A 17,760-nucleotide genomic window follows, 5' to 3' on the forward strand; every position below is an offset into this window, starting at 1 on the left:
GTAAAGAAATCTGGCTTACTTAACATGGAAATTAGAAATTGGTGGGGGGGGGGGGGGGGCTGATATCAAAGAGGGAAATAGTGTCACACATGCTTACGGGCGCGAGCTACGATTTCCACTGCCACTCCAACCTCGTGCGGGCGGTCTTGCCGTTTGGTCTCACGGAATTCGACGTTCACGATGTACTCAATGTGTTTCAGGTTACTGGGCTGGATGAGCAAGGGAGATACTTTATGGAGGCTAGCCCTGCGACTGAGGAGAGTTATATTACGTTTTTTGCGGAGCAGGATTTGCTGTGTGCGTTGAGTACGTGTCCGGGCGGGGATTTGAGTGCGTGGGGGTGGCATCAGGCGGAGGAAGGGAAGGAAGGGGGGGAGGGGGAGGCACCGCCGGATATGAAGAGTACGTGTCGGCCGATTAAAGTGGAGGTGCTGGAGATTGAGGAAGGGGTGAGGAGGGAGGTGTTGAAGGATTGGAAGAGGCCTGAGAAAAGTGGGTATGCGGGTATGCATGGGATGAGGATTCCGACTGGAGAAGAGTGAGAGAGAGAGAAAAAACAGAAGATGATAAATTAAGGGTTGAAGATGGCGTGATTCGGTGACAAAGAAACGTTCTACAACTTGACACCTCCGTGAATCTTCCCCCCGTCAAGCACAATCGTGTCACCGTTGACATGGCTTCCGGCCCTGGAACTCAGAAACACGACGGCCGCAGCAATATCTTCGGGCTTGCCTACCCGTCCGTTCGGAGTCGCTTTGCCCAGCGCCTCCTCCCCACCCGCCTGCTGCATCACCACATCCGTCATCTTGCTCGCGAAGAAGCCCGGCGCAATGCCCGTGACGAGAACGTGGCGCGGTCCCAGCTCAACAGCCAGGTTACGCACAAGATGCAGCACTGCGGCTTTCGATACCGCGTACGAAAAGGCGGCTGAATCACCGCCCACTGAGCCCGTGCTGAGACCAGCAACGCTGCCTGTTACAATGACCCGCGCGGGATCTTGAACCGAAGCTGCTTTTGTGAGCAACGGGGCGAATCTAAAAATCGAATGTCAACAGTGAACGTCCCTCAAATCCGCTTTTTTGTCTTTTTGCTTTTTCCCTCACAATGAATTGGTTCTTTCCGTTCTTTCCGTTCTTTTTTTGCTCATGCTTTTTTTCCTTTCTTTCTCTCCTCCACGTCCCCTTATCAGATTCATGTTTTCTAATCCTGGACGAACCTCATACTTGGGTTGGGGTTTGGAGGAGAATGAGAGGTCGGGGGAAAAGTCCGGGAAAAAAAAATCAAAACGAAAAAAACATACTTTTGTATTGTAAAAAATACGCCCTTGACGTTCAGATCCATGACGCGGTCCCAGCCATTCTTCTCGTCGACGGCGTCAAACCTACTGCCCCATGTCGCCCCCGCATTTGCAAACAAAATGTCCACGTGATCGGTGTGCTTGGCTATCTCGCCCACCAGCCGGACGATCTCGGAGACTTTGGAACTATCGGCGGGAACGGAGTAGGCTTTCGCGCCCGGAGATTTGTTTGGCAGGGCGTTGAGGGCGGCCGCGGCCGCGTCACATGCCGAGGCCTTGCGCGAGGTGATGAAAATCTTAGAGCAGCCGGCTTGCATGAGACTTTTGATTTTCGCAAGAAAGAGTTAGTTTTTCTTCTTCTTCTTCTCTTTATCGAGCGTTGTTTGTTCATCGTGCCATCGTGAGGGTTATTTTTGGATGCGTGCAGAAGATATGCATGGTACACACCCTGATGCTGCGTGGAGCCCTAGGCCTCGTGAGCCGCCGCTGACGACGGCGACTTTGCCTTTGAGGCTGAAGATGTTGGCAAAGTCTTGGAGCCGGACATCCTGTTCTGCCGATGCCATGGTCGATAATATCACGTGAGGTAGAGTTATGACAGCGGGGCCTTGGACAGCGAGGTAATGGCGACGGAGAAGGAAAAAGTAAGGAAACGGGTTGGGCTGGATAGATTCCTGGTATAACAACCCTGTTCGCGACCTCGGCCTGGTCGTCTACCGTGCAAAGAGTGTACCGAGGCAGTTTACCACGCTAGCTGCAATGGTTCCAAGCAGCCAAACACATCTAGAGGGGGAAGGGGGGGGCCTTTTTTTTTGCAAGTACTACATGGCGGAACAACACAAAAAGTCCACTACATAGCATATACAAGTACAAGATGCAAAAGTCAAACAGAAAAAAGGCATTGGTGGTGTGTGTGTGTCATGTCCGAAGAGTGGGCTCTCAGGATCTCAGCCCTATAGCATGTTTGATGATTTGCACAACGTTTCGCCTAGACCTACCGTGTCATGCGTTTGGACTAGCGGTCGGATGTAAGCAGGCAATGGTCCCTGGTGCCGAAGGCCACATGGTGGATGGTGGTTGCCTCGTATTTTCCGAGTGGTTGAGTGGAGGTGGTCGAGTTAAGGTTTGGGGGGTTCATTGAGCCACTCGGTCGGGTCATTGCACAGTGGCAACTTCAGCCTGGTGGTGTAAGACAGGTCTCACCTTGTGAGGTGCGCTGCTGTGCCTGACGTGCTTACCAAGATATTTGTCATTGGATATGGTACGAGCATCATGGACGGGAAGGGAAATGAGGCCATCAGGCGAGGCGGATAGGCAAAGTGCCAAATACCGCGATCGCATGCCGCGGGGTGGGGTGGGTGAGGCAAGGACGATGCGTGGAGGGGAAAAAGGTGCGGATATTGCAGGGGCAACCACGTTGAATCCTTTTGCCGATCATTCTTGTCGACTGATACCTTTTCTAGGCGGCTGTAAGAGCGTTCGCCGACATGGCACCAATGCCGTGTGGTGGACGCGTCGGCAGCTTCGCCACCAATGTTGAGCAGGCACTTTTTGCCTTTGCGGCATCCTCTCTGCGAGATCGGTCAACCAAGCTTTTAGGCATTTTGCAAGCGCGCGCGCAAGACTGGCCTCGACAAGGCGTCGATCGGCTGCGGTGGGAGAGCCAAGGCACGAGGGTTAGGGGGGGAGGGGGAGCGAGGGAGGGAAAGGGAAGAGAAGGGAAGGGTTAGTGTGCTGCCAACGGCATATTTCGGGTTACCATGGTCGATTTGAGAATAGGCGGGGGGCCATGATTCGGGCCTGTGCTGCAGACGACGGGCAGTCTTGCAGATGGAGTGTTTTACTCGACCAAGTTGGTCTTGCCTTGCCTTTGGCCCTTCTCGAAAAGCCCCTCTCGGCTGGCTTCCTGGGACGGAGACTGCCGGGCGGCCAGGGGGGCCGCGCAATCATGTAGATATGATCAACAAGCGATCAACTTGGCAGATCGTGAGTGCGTACATAGGGGACCTTTTTTGTCTGGCGTGGTGGCAGGTTGGGGCGGTACACGGTACACGGTACACGGTACACGGTAGATGCAGCCAAGGAGCACGCGCGCAGGTAATCAATATTGGAGGGCAGGCCGCAATAGGCGACGGGGAGGGTAGAGGGACAAAGGGAAGAGGCGGCAAGTGAGGGAATAGGGAATAGGGACCAAAGGCAGCAGGGGAGAGAGGGAGGGAAGGAGGGGAGCAGACAGGGCCGAGTGGCGCATGGTGGAAGGAGCCGAGACGGACTGAGATTGGTCGCCTGGCAGCTGGCAGCTGGCTGCTGGCAGGCGGAGGATGGGACGCAGAGGCAGACGTGCCAAGGCGTGTATCAGAAACATGGCAGCTGCGTGTGTGCTTGCACTTGAGACATGCGGCGAACGCCTTGTAGGGCTCCGGATGCGCGCGTGCTAGGCGACGGGCAGAGTCACCTCGACGTGGCAACGAGCAGCGCCGTGCCGGTCTAGACGAGCGGTTCGGCAGTTGGACACACACTTTGCATTTGGGGCCTCTTCTGTGCTAGCAGTCGGTCGAGGGCCTGGTCACCGCCTCGGGACCAGGCTGGGCCGTGGTCCACTGGTTGCGATGCCGTGAGCGTGCCAACACGAGCAGCGGGTGAGCGTGGACGGCTGCTAGTGTGTATAGTCGTACTATAGCTACACGTAGGAAATTAGGAGACAAAGTTGGCACGGCAAGGCATGGTGTTATGACAGGGCATGGCATAGCATGGCAGTGGGGCGCTCGGGACGGGCGCGGACAGGCCAAACGTGGGGAAACACGTTCTGCAGGTGGTACGTACCGACGACCGTGTACAGTACACAACCAAAGGTAGTAAGTAAGTAGTAGCGGTAGTACTTTGTCTGTCTCTAGTATTATGTAGCAGTGCATTAGTAGGCAAGTAGTAGTGTACACTACATGTGTAGTTGCAGTGGTAACATGCATACGCCATGTGCACACACACACACATACATACACACACCCACAAACCCACATATACTACACGTGTGCGCAGAGTAGTATTCATGTAGTATATATGCATCTAGTACATATTAGTACGCATGTACATAGTACTTGGTTACTCTAGTCCCTACATAGTTACTTGGTCGGCACTGACTCTGACCCTACTAGCCAGTAGCAGGGCCAGGGATCGCCTCGGCCAGCGGGTGCGAGCGAGCCCAAAGGCTATTCTGGCACTTGCATCTGCATCTGCATCGGCACTGCGCAGGGCCGGTCCACGGTGGGCTGATGCTCAGAGACGTCTTGCGCATGTGCATGCGCATGTGCGTCCCGTCTATTATGGGATGGCCGATGGGGGGAATGGGCGCCACCGGGGCCGCCAATCTCAGCTTGACACTGTGACTGCATTACTAGTAAGTAGCAGCTGCTAAGCACTTGTACTATTCCTGCTCGTACGTCGGGGTGACACGGGTGACACGGGTGACACGGGTGACACGGGTGGGGCTCAGTGGCTTGACGTCTGTGGCGCGCCCGCCGTTGGAACTCGGTCGCTGTGGCTGGGCTCCTCCGCTGAACCACTGCCACCCACCATGCTCATTCGATCCCAAACCCGCCCACGCACCCGCCCACGCAACCGCTCTCCCGCCGCCCCTGGACTGACACATGCACCGCGCCATGAGCCTCTCGCCTGCCCTGCGCGACCGGGCGCCGTTGGCTGATGCATTCCCTTTCCCTATGCGTACAATGCTCGCCTTGCACCCGGGACCTGCCATGCCATGCCATGCCATGTCTTGGCCGGGGCGACAGGCGGTAACGAAAAGCCTTCAATTCCCACATGCAGGTCCACCCCTGCTCAAATCTCGCCGAAGACGCTTGCCATGGGGCGTTTTGGGAGAAGCGTTGTGGACCGCTGGCACTTTAGGCACGAACCGATCATCTTCTGGAACATGAGGCTTCGACAAGCCCTGACTGTCTTGTCCTCCCCCCCCCTCCCCTCCCCCAAAGCCTGTCTGCCCGGATCGGCGCCCGACTTGACCACGGAGATGGCACCCCGTGTAGTCCTAGAGCCTCGACTTGTGCTTTCGCGTCGTCCCGTATCCAGCAAGCGCCTCCAGCTGTACCCGCTTTACGGAGCCATTGGGCTGTCTTCACGAAACACAGGCACGCACGCTTGCATGCCACCCCATTGTCCCACCCGCTGACCCAGGTCCAGGGAATATATCTCGACTTTGGTGGCACTCGAGACCCGCAAAAAGCTTCTCTGCCTCTTGTGCTTTGCATACTTACTTACGCAAAAAAACTACTCTCCTACTGGCCATTACCCCTACGTCAGCCGCTCCAGACACCACCCTGCCTTTCTCTTTTTTTTGCTGCCGCACTACCCACACTAGTCAACCATCCGGGAAAGCAAGACCAGGGCCACCGAGCCTCCGTCGCCCCCTCCCCCAATCCCATCCCATCTTGCCTAGGTATTGCTATTACTATTACTCTACTCTCAACAGCCACCCACGAGCGCCGGGGCCCTTTTGCATGTGTGTGTGTGTGCTGCTGCGGACCTGCCTCTGCCCTCTGTCCTCTGTCTCTGCCAATTCTCCCTCTCCTTCTCCCTGCCCTACCTTGCCCTGCCCTGCCCTGTCCCCCCCCCCCGTACTCCAAGCGTCTAGAGTAGTAGTAGTAGCACCACCACCAGCAGCCGCCAATATCCACCAGTTTACCGCCGCGATTAAACCTTGTTGCCAGCTCGCCGCGCCCCGAAGGTGTGCCAGGGTCTCCACCACTACCATCCGGACTGGGGCTAATCAACTGTGCAGCATCACCACCTCGAATATTGCTTCCTACAGAGGCGTCGAATCCACTCTCGCCTGGCCTGGTCCCCCTGGCCTGGATTTCTCAGCCTTCTTCACTGACTGTGCTGTCTGCCGCCCCTCGGAGTCTGTCCCGTCACTTGCTCATATCCGGTGGCCTCGGTCGCCGTTGAACTAATAGAGAAGGAGCTGCGGGTCGTTCTTTCCACTCTAGCCGTCTCTGCTCCCGATTGTTACCCCAAGCTTTGACTTCTCGGCCACTCACCCATCGGTTGGCTGAGAGCGCACCATCAAGCGACACGGAACACCACCCGACCACCGCGCATCCAGCTTGTGTAGGTCTACGCCTCGGGTTGTTTCTTCTACTACTACTACTGCTACTACCAATCTTTCCGCTCTACCTGTACGGGTTCCCCACTCTAGACTAAGGGCCCGTTGATCGACTCATTCATCCACACTCCCACCACATTGCGCATTTCGCCGCCTCACGCTCGGCTACGTTATGTGCTGCTGACAGCCGCCCTCATTGGCTGCCTGCTTCTGTGTGGTGCCACGAGGTGGTCAATCGTTGGGACCTCTTCAAGTGCTTGCCGTCATCGGCTGCTCCCGTAGCCACTGACTGCTCTACAGTTACAACATTTCCTGTCTACGGATTCTCATCACTCATCAAAGTCTGGACCGGAGCATCCGAACTGCTTCCCCGCTCCTGTGCTGCTAACCATGCACAAGTCTTCCACAGGCTCAAACGGAGCATCTCCAACAACAATGGCACCTGCACCGAATCCCTTTGCCCTGGCGCAACAAACTCCTCGTCCGACGGCTCTTCTTGCTGCACCAAATCTACCTCAGCCAGGCTCCAGATCACCACACTATCCTTCGAGCTCTTACAGCCATTCTGGGTCACCAAGTGCTGTCTCTACAGGCCTACCGGACATTCAACGCCACGATAGCAGTGCCTCGGTCATCTCTCCCACCCAGATACCCTCTGCCAATTTGACTGCGCAAAAGAGAGCCTACAGACAGCGAAGAAAAGACCCTTCATGCGATGCATGTCGAGAACGCAAAGTAAAGGTGAGTTTGTAAATCACAACAGGGACTGCATCGACCTAGACACATACATGCCTTGACCCACATGTTTTCTGGAGGAATGTGAGCAAACCAGTAGCTGGTTAGCGAGAAGGGGGAGGGGTGGGGGAAGACTTGTGGCTCATGTCGTAATTGGCTGTACACTTGTCCAAAATTGTCCACTATCCATCTCTGCACGTTGAGCAGGCATGCCCCCAAAGGCATCTACGGCCCCTAATCAGCGAAGGTACATTATTGTACGCATGGCTTGAGCAGGCGGACTGGGGCCTTTGTCGAAATTGGCTGACAATCTTTTACAGTGCGATGCTACCGAAACTTCAGCCTGTTCAGAGTGTTCGAGCCGAAATCATCGGTGCCAGTTCACTAAAGAGACAAATCGCCGCATGTCATCAATCAAGTAAGTAGTCGTCATCTTGTGTAGAAATCTGTGGTAGAAATGCTCATTATGCACAGGCAGGTCCAGGACCTACAGAGTCAAATTGCCGAATTGACTCATGTAAATTCCCAGCTACGAAATAAGGTATCTGACCAGAGTCCTATGGATGGAGAGCGAACAGACATGAAACGGAGACACTCCGAAGTACACACTGGAGCAGTACTAGGACCACGACAGATATGTGTACCAGTCCTGGACAACTTTAACCACGTTCGCAATAACATTCGAGAGCATTCCCACGACATATTCACTATGCCTCACCAAAACGTCTTGCGGGCTGCGGAGCCGAATTGGCCGCTGCCTGCGGTGCCTTTGCGTGCAGACTTTGCGTACTTTTCTCGGTCCTTCCTCGATACGGTACACGATTCGTACCCTGCAATACATTGGCCTACTTTTCAGCACAAAGCAGACGAGGTTTATGCCGCACGCAGCTTTGAAGGTTGCTCTCGGGATTGGGTTGGCTTGTTCTTCGCAGTGCTGGCCTGTGGCTGTTTGCATCCTAGATCAGAGCACAATGTTTCTTGTAACATGCTGTCAGAAGGCCAGGCTATGTTTGAAACTGCAGTGTCTGCTCTCCAGCCTTGGACACAAGAGCTTACCATTACACATGCTCAGGCAGCTCTGTTGTTAAGCATATTTGCGACAGAAAGCAATCAACGCTCCCTCGGCTCCATCTGGCTGGCGTCTGCGGTAAGAATTGCACAAGAATTACAGATGAGTCCTGAAATGGATTGCTGGTCCGCTTTTGACGGCGAAATTCGACGTAGACTTTGGTGGTCCATCTACATTCGTGACAGGTGAGCAAAACCTGTCTGTCTGGCTTGGACTCTTCTACGAACTGACCGCGACACAGAATTATGTCACTCGAGACAAGCCGTCCAATGTTAATCAACGAGAATGATTGCGAGATTTCGCTCCCATCACCAATCGACGATCGCTACATACAGCCCAATGAGCCATTCTGTCCCTCGACAAAACCAGCCCATTTTACTGGCTTCGTGGCGACAATACACATTACACGCCTCTATGCGCCCCTACAGCACGCTTTGAAGTCTAGCGTTATGCTTCCACAAACAACGGAAAGCTTCGATGGACAGCTTCGCTCAAAGTTGCTACTCCTACCAGAAAACTACCAGCCAGACTCGGGGGCACTGCTCGATGCAAGGGTGTTGCCAACAGTCTTTGTCTTGCTCTCGGCTCGACTTCATCTCCACCGGCGGAACCTCAGCCCATTGTCGAGTGCTATAAGCCGATCTAATGCATTGGAACGATGCGTTTCTGTTGCCCAGGACACGGCAAAGTATGTGTCGAGAGTATTGCACAATCCTTCAGTTCATGATTCCGGCCAGACAGGGACAGAGAGAGTGGCGTTGGCTGCGAGTAATGCAGTATGCCTGCATCTGTGGCGATGCATCCTGGTACTGTGCTTCCGGGGCGAGTATGATGCAGCCTTGGTGTGCCTGCACCTCTCCGAAGCTATTGGCAGCACACGCAAGATTAACGCTGCTTGTGGCAAGAATATTGCCTTCTTTCTTGAACGACTGTTCGACCGAACGCGCAACGGTATCGGCAGTGGCAAACAGCTAGAACACGACGAGGAGATGATTGCATACCTCAGTGCTGACATACAGGGCAGTCTGGAGCATTCATGGGTTTGGGCAGGTACCAGTATGGTTTCTGTGTCGGGCCGGGACTCGGCACCTGGCGCTACGGTATCGCCGGGAGGCGACGAAGCAATGCGAGACGGGCTACCCGCACGACCGCCACCAACCAATGCATTGTTGAATGGAGGCGCGGAATGGAATGACTGGGGCCGGGTTGAGCACATGGTGCGGCAATTAATGGGCGAGCGCCATCACCGAAATACGCAGCCGGCGGCTTATTATCCACCAGTGCACAATCCCGTCAAACGAGTGCAACTCGCACCCGACACGTACTCACCGCCAAAGAGTCTATCAAGCTCCAGCCCAGCACCGTCGAGCACAAGTCGTATCAGCATAGCGAATATCATCTAAGACCGGAAGATGGGCAATGTAGATCATGTACGAACAGGGTACATTTTCGCCTGTATGCATCCGCTTACCCTCTTGCCCACGTGGTATTGGAGAGTCAGGCGAAATGGTCGCAAGCAATTGGCAGTTGCAAAAGATGCCTGGCTTTTGCAAGAGGGTACTGCATGCTGCAAGAATTACAGGAGCCCAAATACAGGCCCAAAGGTGCAATCGCACAGTAGCAATTATACAAACTCGCAATTGCTCAACAATTGGTCCCTACTCGACTTCCAAGGGACAGGCCGCACCACTTTGCAGAGGGAATCTATACATGTCAGGCTGTACATGTACGTTTTACGAAGTTGAGGGGACGGTGTGCAGGAACAAGTACGTGGCCACAACATGTACTGCTTCAGTTGCTGCCATGGCAGAGCTAGACGGACGGTGGAAGCAATGTGTCGGTCAAGACTGGAGAGGGAATTTTTCTTGACCTTGGAGGGTTCGTATTCGGTGAAATAGGTGTAGAGAGAAGTGGACTGCCCAGCCTACTACCACTACTAGACTCATGACCAATGAGGCAGTGTCGTAGCCAACGCCCACTCTGCTTCTGCATCTCAGGGTCCGTGCCGCCATACGGCGATACCCGAACCTCTCTTCTCTTTCAGCTCTGCGACAACACAAACTAATCGGACCTATGAATACACGAGGATATGGGTCTTTGTAACTCGGATGCGAGGCTAATGGCGCTGCATATATATCTATATACCTATACTGCATACTTGATATAGAGAGTACTGTGTAAATCCAGCTAGACGCCTCGATATGCGGAGGTTTCCAATGGGCTAGGCGCACACTTGAACGAACCATTGTCTCATTGCATCAGCCCAGATGTGTTGTGTTACGTGTACTATGTGTAAGAAGAATGTGGATGCGGGAGTGGGCGGATAACCTACATGCATAGATGGCCATTGACAATGACACGGTACGTATGCGTAGGTGCACGATTGTACCTGGCAAAACACCCCACCCCCCACCTGTCCATTATACCCCGCTATTAGCCGCCCCAAGATAGCTAGCCCATGCCCCAAATGGGCTAAAAGGGTGAAGGGCGGTGAGGGCGCTCTAGTATTATTCTACAGACAAGCTTTTCGAGGGCAAATGCTTAGCCAGGCCCGTGTTACTACTACCCCGCCATGCCACTGTGCCAGACTGCAATTCACCGTCTTACCCGCTGCCCCTCGGGACCACGGTGAGGATATGCCAGGGGCCTACATGGCAAATGCCCAGCTACACGTATCCTGGCTAGATAGCGGTCTGGCTTCCAATTGACGCGTCGTACAGCATTGGCTTGCATGCTGGCCTATGGCCGACCACATCACATTGGGATAAGCGCGTGCCGTCTATGGTGGGGGCTGCATTACTGCGGTGCTGCGCTGTGCTGTTGAGCTGTTCCGGAGACTAGAATGCACTTTGGGATTGGGGGCTTTGCTTACCACCCGTCCTAGCTACTACGTAGCTGCTTATGCGCCTTGGTGTTTGAGCCATATTAAACTGCGCCTTCCCCCCCGCTGCCTTGTCTCCAGCCCACCAGCTTCTACCCCTCCATCACTCTCCCTCGCCTCCACTACTCCCCCCCTTCACACGTCTCAACATGGTGCACATCAACCGCGTAGCTACCTTCAAGGAGATTTCCGAGGAGAGGGCTCGATTCGACGACATTGCCACTACAAGCACCATCAACTTGAGCCCAGACGATGAGGTTGATGACTTTACTGCAACCGTCTATGGTAGCAAGTATGCTGCCGAGGACCTACCAAAATATGAGATGCCGGTGAGTTTATCCAGACAATACAAATTGGCAAGCGCAGCACGCTGACCAGATACAGGAGCGGGAAATGCCCCCTCAGGTGTATGTACTACCACACTCACAACAGCAGCTTTGGAAAAGTTGCTGATGTCTCGCTAGGGCCTACCGGATGATCAAGGACGACCTCACACTCGACGGAACACCAACACTGAACTTGGCCTCTTTCGTCACCACATACATGGTACGCACCCCATGACATTCCTGCAACCATTCGATGCTAACACAACTCGCAGGAGGAGGAAGTTGAGAAGCTCATGGTGTATGGCCACAATAACTTCCTATCGAGAATACTAAAGTAACCGTATCGTCTAGCGACGCCTTTTCCAAGAACTTCATCGATTACGAAGAATACCCCGTCAGCGCCGACATCCAAAACCGTATGTGTTTTCAGAGCATGCTAGAAATCGTTATAACAGGGACTGAGCTGTATTAGGATGTGTCTCTATGATTGCGAGACTCTTCAATGCTCCAAGTACAGATGATGCAAACATCATCGGTACTTCGACAATTGGATCTTCCGAGGCCATCATGGTTAGTGTTACAATGAGAAGAAACGGGATTCTGCGACTAACATTACGCAGCTGGGAGTATTGGCCATGAAGAAGTTGTGGCAAAACAAGCGAAAGGCAGAGGGAAAGCCATACGACAAGCCCAACATGGTTATGAACTCGGCTGTGCAGGTTTGCTGGGAGGTGAGTATTTGGATGTTTGATTCATGTGTTACAATTGTTGGTCAAGAAATGCTAACGACTCACAGAAAGCGTGCCGATACTTCGACATTGAAGAAAAATACGTCTACTGCACAGCTGATCGCTACGTTATCGACCCCAAGGAATGCGTAGATCTGTGTGACGAAAACACCATCGGCATTTGTATGAAATCTACAGGCTTCAGTGTGGGATCTGCCACTGACAATAATCAGGTGCAATTCTCGGAACCACATACACTGGCGAATACGAAGACATCAAAGCCATCAATGACCTTCTGGTCGAGCGAGACATTGATGTCAACATCCACGTCGATGCTGCTTCGGGTGGCTTTGTTGCTCCTTTTGTCAACCCCGGGCTTCTCTGGGACTTCCGTCTTCCCAAGGTCACAACCATTAACGCCTCAGGACACAAATACGGCCTCGTTTACCCCGGTGTTGGCTGGGTCGTCTGGCGCGATCCCCAGTATCTGCCCCAAGAACTCGTTTTCAACATCAACTACCTAGGTGCCGATCAGGCGTCCTTTACGCTCAACTTCTCACGTGGCGCTTCACAGATTATCGGCCAATACTACCAACTCATTCGTCTAGGAAAGCGTGGCTACAGGAGGATAATGCTGAACCTGACGCGCACTGCTGACTACCTAGCTGCAAACCTTGAATCCATGGGTTTCGTCATCATGAGCCAACGTGGAGGAGAAGGACTCCCTCTTGTCGCATGCCGCATCGACGAGGATCTCGGCAAGCAGTACGACGAGTTTGCCATTGCACATCAGCTTCGTGAGCGTGGATGGGTTGTGCCTGCCTACACCATGGCTCCTCACTCGGAGAAGATGAAGATGTTGCGTGTCGTTGTTCGCGAGGACTTTACCAAATCACGATGTGATGCTTTGATTGCAGACTTCAAGCTAGCACTGCAAACTCTTGACGCACTGGACGCCAAGAGAATCCAAGAGCACAAGGAGTAAGTTTTCCTGGCAGCTGATGACGCTTTTTTTTATAGGAAATGTACTGACTTGGACATAGACACCAGTTCGCGATGCGCCGCCGGTCGACGCTCGTTAGCCCCGTCTTTCAAAAGAAGGCGACGGATCATTTTGAAGAGAACCACAGTCTGCAGGCCAAGACCGGCAAGACGCATGCGGTTTGCTAAGCTAGACATTAGAGTAGAGTACTGCGGCGCGGCGAGGCATTAGCAGATAACCAAGTCTTCACAATAGACGAATCAAAAATTATGAACGCTGTCGCTCTGAAACATTGACCTAGTCGTGCTTGGCACATTCAAATGTAAACTAATCATGGCATGGAAGGCCTGACGTATAGAAATCCACAGCAAAGGTTCCGATCGGATCGGATCAGAAGGGACGATTCATCGATCCTGACATCCGGTGTGAGGGTTGCTGTGTTGTACCCGATGCCCCCACGGCAAAGTAGACTCCTCTCCGTAGGCCCACTGTTTAAAGTTCTCCTGTCCTTGAGATTCCCTCTCATGACTCGACAAAGAGGTAATCTAGCAGACCGCATCAAAGTCAAATGATGTGGCTGTCTGGTGCTCAAGGACGTTTTAAAGTGTCTGGCATGGCTTGACGAAAATGGAGGGGGCTTCTAGTCGCCCAATTTTGGTTACGAGATGGAGTGTTTGGTTCTGTCCAAGCACATATTGGGGGGGGGGGGGGGTTTAAAAAAAACGTGTAACGGGTTCTACAAAGCGACGATCTTATGGGCGATAAATGCTAAAGGTTACTGCATTTGCTCCGAGGACATGAGCTTGTATAGGCATTCGTTTCCAGTAGTGGGCGGAGAGTACAGCAGCGGCTCGTGTCACTTCATGACGACAAAAGTTTATTGTGCTGACTAGCCGGCGGATGAAGGCGGCGTGCCATGTGCGCAACGTGTTAGTGCCGAAGTTTCACGATCGGTGAATGCAAGTAAGTCGGCGGGTAAGCTCTGAGGGGTCGGTATTACACCATGCTGTCCGTAGAGCACGGCTATCCCCTATGTAACGGTGTAGTGACGGCGCTGGGCATGGTGATGGCGTCTTCTTCGGACCTTCTCCATAGAGAACACATGGGTACGGCATCTATTACCGAAGCTGCAAGCCATGAGCGTAAAAAGCCGTTGTCGTCATAGGAGGCTGATCGGAGCTTAAAGAACCAATGAGGTGAAGGACTACTACCTGGCAACATGCAGCACGTGCACGGATCGCACAGCTCAATATATGCAAGAACGAGTTTTGTCACATATAGCCCACACTATAGACACTCGATCATGTTCCCATTAGATTCCTCCAATTTGTAAATACGCAGCTGAGGGCAAGATTCCACCATATCTACCAAGATCTACCCACGCCAATCCACAAACCTCTCGAATCACGCATTGTGTGCTGCCAAGGAATCATGAACCACCTGGTCTCGAGGATATCGCTCCTTTCAACTGCGCTACGGTTCCTAGTAGCCAGTCGCTATGACAGTCGCACGCGATAGACCCGCAGTCCACTCAGTCTTGAACCGTTATAGGGCTGTCATTTTGTGGCTGTTACTGAGGCGCAGCCAAGGACTCTGGCGTAATGATCCAACAACTGCCAGGGAAAAACAAGCAGGGTACGCCTTGGTAGTCAAGAGCAGCAGCCACTCTGTGGCTACTAAACTCACGTGTAATGTCACTGATTTCTATCACAGGACCACGCCCCCCTCACGACTCAGACATGGCTAGTGACGCGACTTTGCCGTGTCTGGGGTTTATTTCCCAGTAAACAGCGGGTACCATCGAGTTAAGTTCAAGAGACATTGATCTGCAATTCCCGCCGACTTCTGCAAACTCTATCTGATATACGACTCAAGTCTGACGACAGTGTCGGGCACGTGAGTACGATCTTAGCTCAAGCGCTAGGCCAATTTGTGGGCCCGATCTACAAGCGGGCCGCGAGCCAGCCCACACTATACGAGTCATTGTTAGCTGGCAACCCTGGAGACAGGAACAAGGAAGGCAGTCTAGATCACGGTTGCGGGCCAAAGGGTGATGAGTCGGTCCTAATAAGCCAGGTCCCTGATGATAATCAATATGTGACACTGCCCTGTAACGGAGACAAAATGGCCAACCCCATTGGGAGGGGGTGGATGCACCCGCACTGAGAATCAAACAGCCCTTGGCATCCGCCCTCTCGAGTAAACTTCCGAATCTAGAGAGTGGGCTCGGGCAGAAACCGTTCCGGCGGCTAGGGACTGGTAACGGGGAGGATGGTAGTTAGTCTCGGCGCCATCCATCGTTCATGCCGTGTAACCCTCACCCGACAATTGTTACATGTACGTGCGATCGCTACTCCGATTTCCCAAGTCTTCGTCCGAACTGAGGGTCTCCTCGTAGCCTGATCGCCGGAGAAGCGCATTCGTCCAGGCCTGGCTCACTCTGCACCACCCAGGATGTCGACGCAGTTGCAGAACTGGGTCAGCAACCCAGATGAGACTCATGGCCCGCTCATGAGCATTACTGTCTGGTCGCTCTGCGGAGTCGCTGGTTTTTTCCTCGCTCTTCGACTGGCGATTCAAAAAAACCAAGGCAAGTTGTGGTACGACAGCTTCATTCTCACCGTCAGCTGGGTAAGCAAGCAAAAACCTCTACCCAACGGAATCGACTAACGCCCAACGTGCAGTTGTTCTTACTGTGTCAAGCCATACTTAATCAGTTAAGTGTAAATCTGGGCTTCGGAAAACACTCACTTGATAGTAAGAAGTCATACGAGAGACACATGTGATACCGACCGTCTGACTCCTTTGCACCAGTTAACTTCAGCCATTTCGAGAGCATAACTTATCTTGGCGCAACCGGGCTCACTGTCTCCACGATTGCCATCACCCTTAGCAAGATATCGTTCGGGTTGACGCTGTTTCGTTTGACTGAAGGATGGATCAAGGCGTACGTGTGCTTTGCCATGGCCACCCTCTTGATATTCGCGATACCGACCTGCATCCTTCCTTGGGTCCTTTGCAAGCCGTTGACCAAGACTTTTGTGGATATCATACCGGGCACATGTATGAATAAACATCCATCAGTCATCTATGCACGATTTCAAGCCAGTCAGTAGTGCCTTGGTGATTCGTCGGGGTGTTTGTACTGATATGAAGTGCAGTATGGTCTGCAATCATGGACATTTCTCTAGCACTCATTCCATGGAAAATCCTTTGGAACCTGCAGATGCGTCCGGCAGAGAAGATTGGTGTCTGCATCGCTATGAGCCTGGGAGTATTGTAAGCCAGTTCATCACCCACGATGTGGACTCTGCTAACCAGATCAAAGAGCAGGAGTGACCGCAATTCTTCGAGGACGATATGTCGAGTTACTGACTAAACTAGATCTTTCATGTACGTTGTGTAACATGTACTTTTGTGGCCTTGGCTGACGTATACAGACGACGCCACCAACACTGTTATCTGGTCGGCAGCAGAGTCGTCCATGGCCATTGTCGCAACATCGATCCCCGTACTCCGAGTCTTCTTCAGACAAGCCGTCACCTCTGTGATCAGCTCATACCAAAACTCGTCGCGAGAGAGAAGGTTCAAAAGTCAGGCTCCGAACCAATCGGGCACAAACTCATCAGTACATGCGTCCAAACTGGGTTCAAAGAATACCAAGGTTGAAGCCACAAGCTCAGCTACGAACAAACGGCGGTCGAACATGTTGGCCTCGGACGGCACTACAAACATTAGCGAAGAGTCATTAGTTAATTCGGACGGAAAGCGACGAGAAGCGTATGTGGAGATGGACAACCTTGTCGTCGACGAGGTCACAGGACGAGTCACTCTGGCATCTCCTGAATCGATGAATTCGCTAGAAGAAGGATTACCGCATCGACCGCATACACGTTTATGATACCCTTTTCTTATCATCATCTCTTTTGGGTCAAAAATGGGTTCCGAAATAACGGACGAGCAGCCAACGGCTGCCTTGGAGCAAGAAAGGCCTCCAACCACATCCATAGGATACAACACGACTTACGACGTCATAATGTTAATTATTCAACCGCTACTACGCCCTCAACGCCTTTACAACTGCCTTTTTCCTTCCAAACCTTCCGGCAAAAGCTCGGCAAATGATCCCAACAAACCCCCCTTCTTTCATCTACCCATTCGAGCGCAAAACGAAAAAGCAAACCAAGTACGACGATCTTGGCTCCTTGCAGCAACAACCCACATCGTTGCAAACGCACTAGCCCCAATATTTTAATCTTTCACCTACAGAAACCGGCCGCCCATACTTTCCGTATACACAGGCACTAGTCCAAACTCCGCTGTGGCTTAACCCAAGTTTTCGACGGCCGCATGTGATTACGCCTCAAAAAAACAAAGCACAGTCCATACGGAGGTGCCTTTCAAAAGTTCTGTCTGACGCTAATTTCGGCGCTTTAGCGTAACTATTCTTGGCACAACTCCTACCTTTAAGCTAAGCTATTAATTAGTCGTAGTCATCTATCTACTATAGCTCCTAATACTAATTCTTACACCTATGCCTTAATTATAACGTTAAAGTTACCTTATATTAGTAAGTTAATGTTATAGATCTTAGAGCTAACTAGCGTCTATTCTTATATAGTTAAT

At 52.6% G+C, this 17,760-nt stretch overlaps 7 protein-coding genes across 7 annotated transcripts in view; 5 read left to right on the forward strand and 2 right to left on the reverse strand.

The window, feature by feature from the left end:
• Nucleotides 1–542, forward strand: part of COCMIDRAFT_109400 (uncharacterized protein) — a gene marked incomplete at both ends in the record, with an annotated part of 1,150 nt that extends 608 nt beyond the window's left edge. Inside the window, one exon of the mRNA XM_007695078.1 lies at nucleotides 82–542. Coding sequence (XP_007693268.1) covers nucleotides 82–542 — 461 coding nt within the window. The remainder of the gene's footprint in view (nucleotides 1–81) is intronic.
• Nucleotides 543–613: 71 nt separating this feature from the next.
• Nucleotides 614–1,863, reverse strand: COCMIDRAFT_109405 (uncharacterized protein; the record flags this gene model as incomplete). The annotated part of the gene is made up of 3 exons (XM_007695079.1): nucleotides 614–1,034; nucleotides 1,301–1,618; nucleotides 1,745–1,863. The coding sequence occupies 3 exons, from the start codon at nucleotides 1,861–1,863 to the stop codon at nucleotides 614–616; spliced, it is 858 nt and encodes a 285-aa protein (XP_007693269.1).
• A 921-nt stretch (nucleotides 1,864–2,784) lies between these two features.
• Nucleotides 2,785–3,251, forward strand: COCMIDRAFT_41430 (uncharacterized protein; the record flags this gene model as incomplete). Its single annotated transcript, XM_007695080.1, has 2 exons — nucleotides 2,785–2,951; nucleotides 3,017–3,251. 2 exons carry the CDS (start codon nucleotides 2,785–2,787, stop codon nucleotides 3,249–3,251), a joined length of 402 nt encoding a protein of 133 aa, XP_007693270.1.
• COCMIDRAFT_30815 (uncharacterized protein) lies at nucleotides 3,244–5,066 on the reverse strand (the record flags this gene model as incomplete). Its single annotated transcript, XM_007695081.1, has 6 exons — nucleotides 3,244–3,731; nucleotides 3,817–3,950; nucleotides 4,121–4,187; nucleotides 4,301–4,317; nucleotides 4,447–4,680; nucleotides 4,735–5,066. 6 exons carry the CDS (start codon nucleotides 5,064–5,066, stop codon nucleotides 3,244–3,246), a joined length of 1,272 nt encoding a protein of 423 aa, XP_007693271.1.
• Nucleotides 5,067–6,848: 1,782 nt separating this feature from the next.
• On the forward strand, nucleotides 6,849–9,620 carry COCMIDRAFT_109395 (uncharacterized protein; the record flags this gene model as incomplete). The annotated part of the gene is made up of 4 exons (XM_007695082.1): nucleotides 6,849–7,154; nucleotides 7,469–7,566; nucleotides 7,623–8,402; nucleotides 8,459–9,620. The coding sequence occupies 4 exons, from the start codon at nucleotides 6,849–6,851 to the stop codon at nucleotides 9,618–9,620; spliced, it is 2,346 nt and encodes a 781-aa protein (XP_007693272.1).
• A 1,627-nt stretch (nucleotides 9,621–11,247) lies between these two features.
• Nucleotides 11,248–13,322, forward strand: COCMIDRAFT_109402 (uncharacterized protein; the record flags this gene model as incomplete). Its single annotated transcript, XM_007695083.1, has 10 exons — nucleotides 11,248–11,427; nucleotides 11,483–11,505; nucleotides 11,563–11,644; nucleotides 11,697–11,722; nucleotides 11,776–11,840; nucleotides 11,897–11,994; nucleotides 12,045–12,155; nucleotides 12,221–12,335; nucleotides 12,386–13,133; nucleotides 13,196–13,322. 10 exons carry the CDS (start codon nucleotides 11,248–11,250, stop codon nucleotides 13,320–13,322), a joined length of 1,575 nt encoding a protein of 524 aa, XP_007693273.1.
• Nucleotides 13,323–15,588: 2,266 nt separating this feature from the next.
• On the forward strand, nucleotides 15,589–17,035 carry COCMIDRAFT_109392 (uncharacterized protein; the record flags this gene model as incomplete). The annotated part of the gene is made up of 6 exons (XM_007695084.1): nucleotides 15,589–15,765; nucleotides 15,819–15,891; nucleotides 15,949–16,242; nucleotides 16,296–16,413; nucleotides 16,463–16,527; nucleotides 16,575–17,035. The coding sequence occupies 6 exons, from the start codon at nucleotides 15,589–15,591 to the stop codon at nucleotides 17,033–17,035; spliced, it is 1,188 nt and encodes a 395-aa protein (XP_007693274.1).
• Between the last annotated feature and the right edge of the window lie 725 nt (nucleotides 17,036–17,760).

The sequence above is a fragment of the Bipolaris oryzae genome, assembly GCF_000523455.1.
Source record: "Bipolaris oryzae ATCC 44560 unplaced genomic scaffold scaffold_268, whole genome shotgun sequence".
Lineage (NCBI taxonomy): Eukaryota > Fungi > Ascomycota > Dothideomycetes > Pleosporales > Pleosporaceae > Bipolaris > Bipolaris oryzae.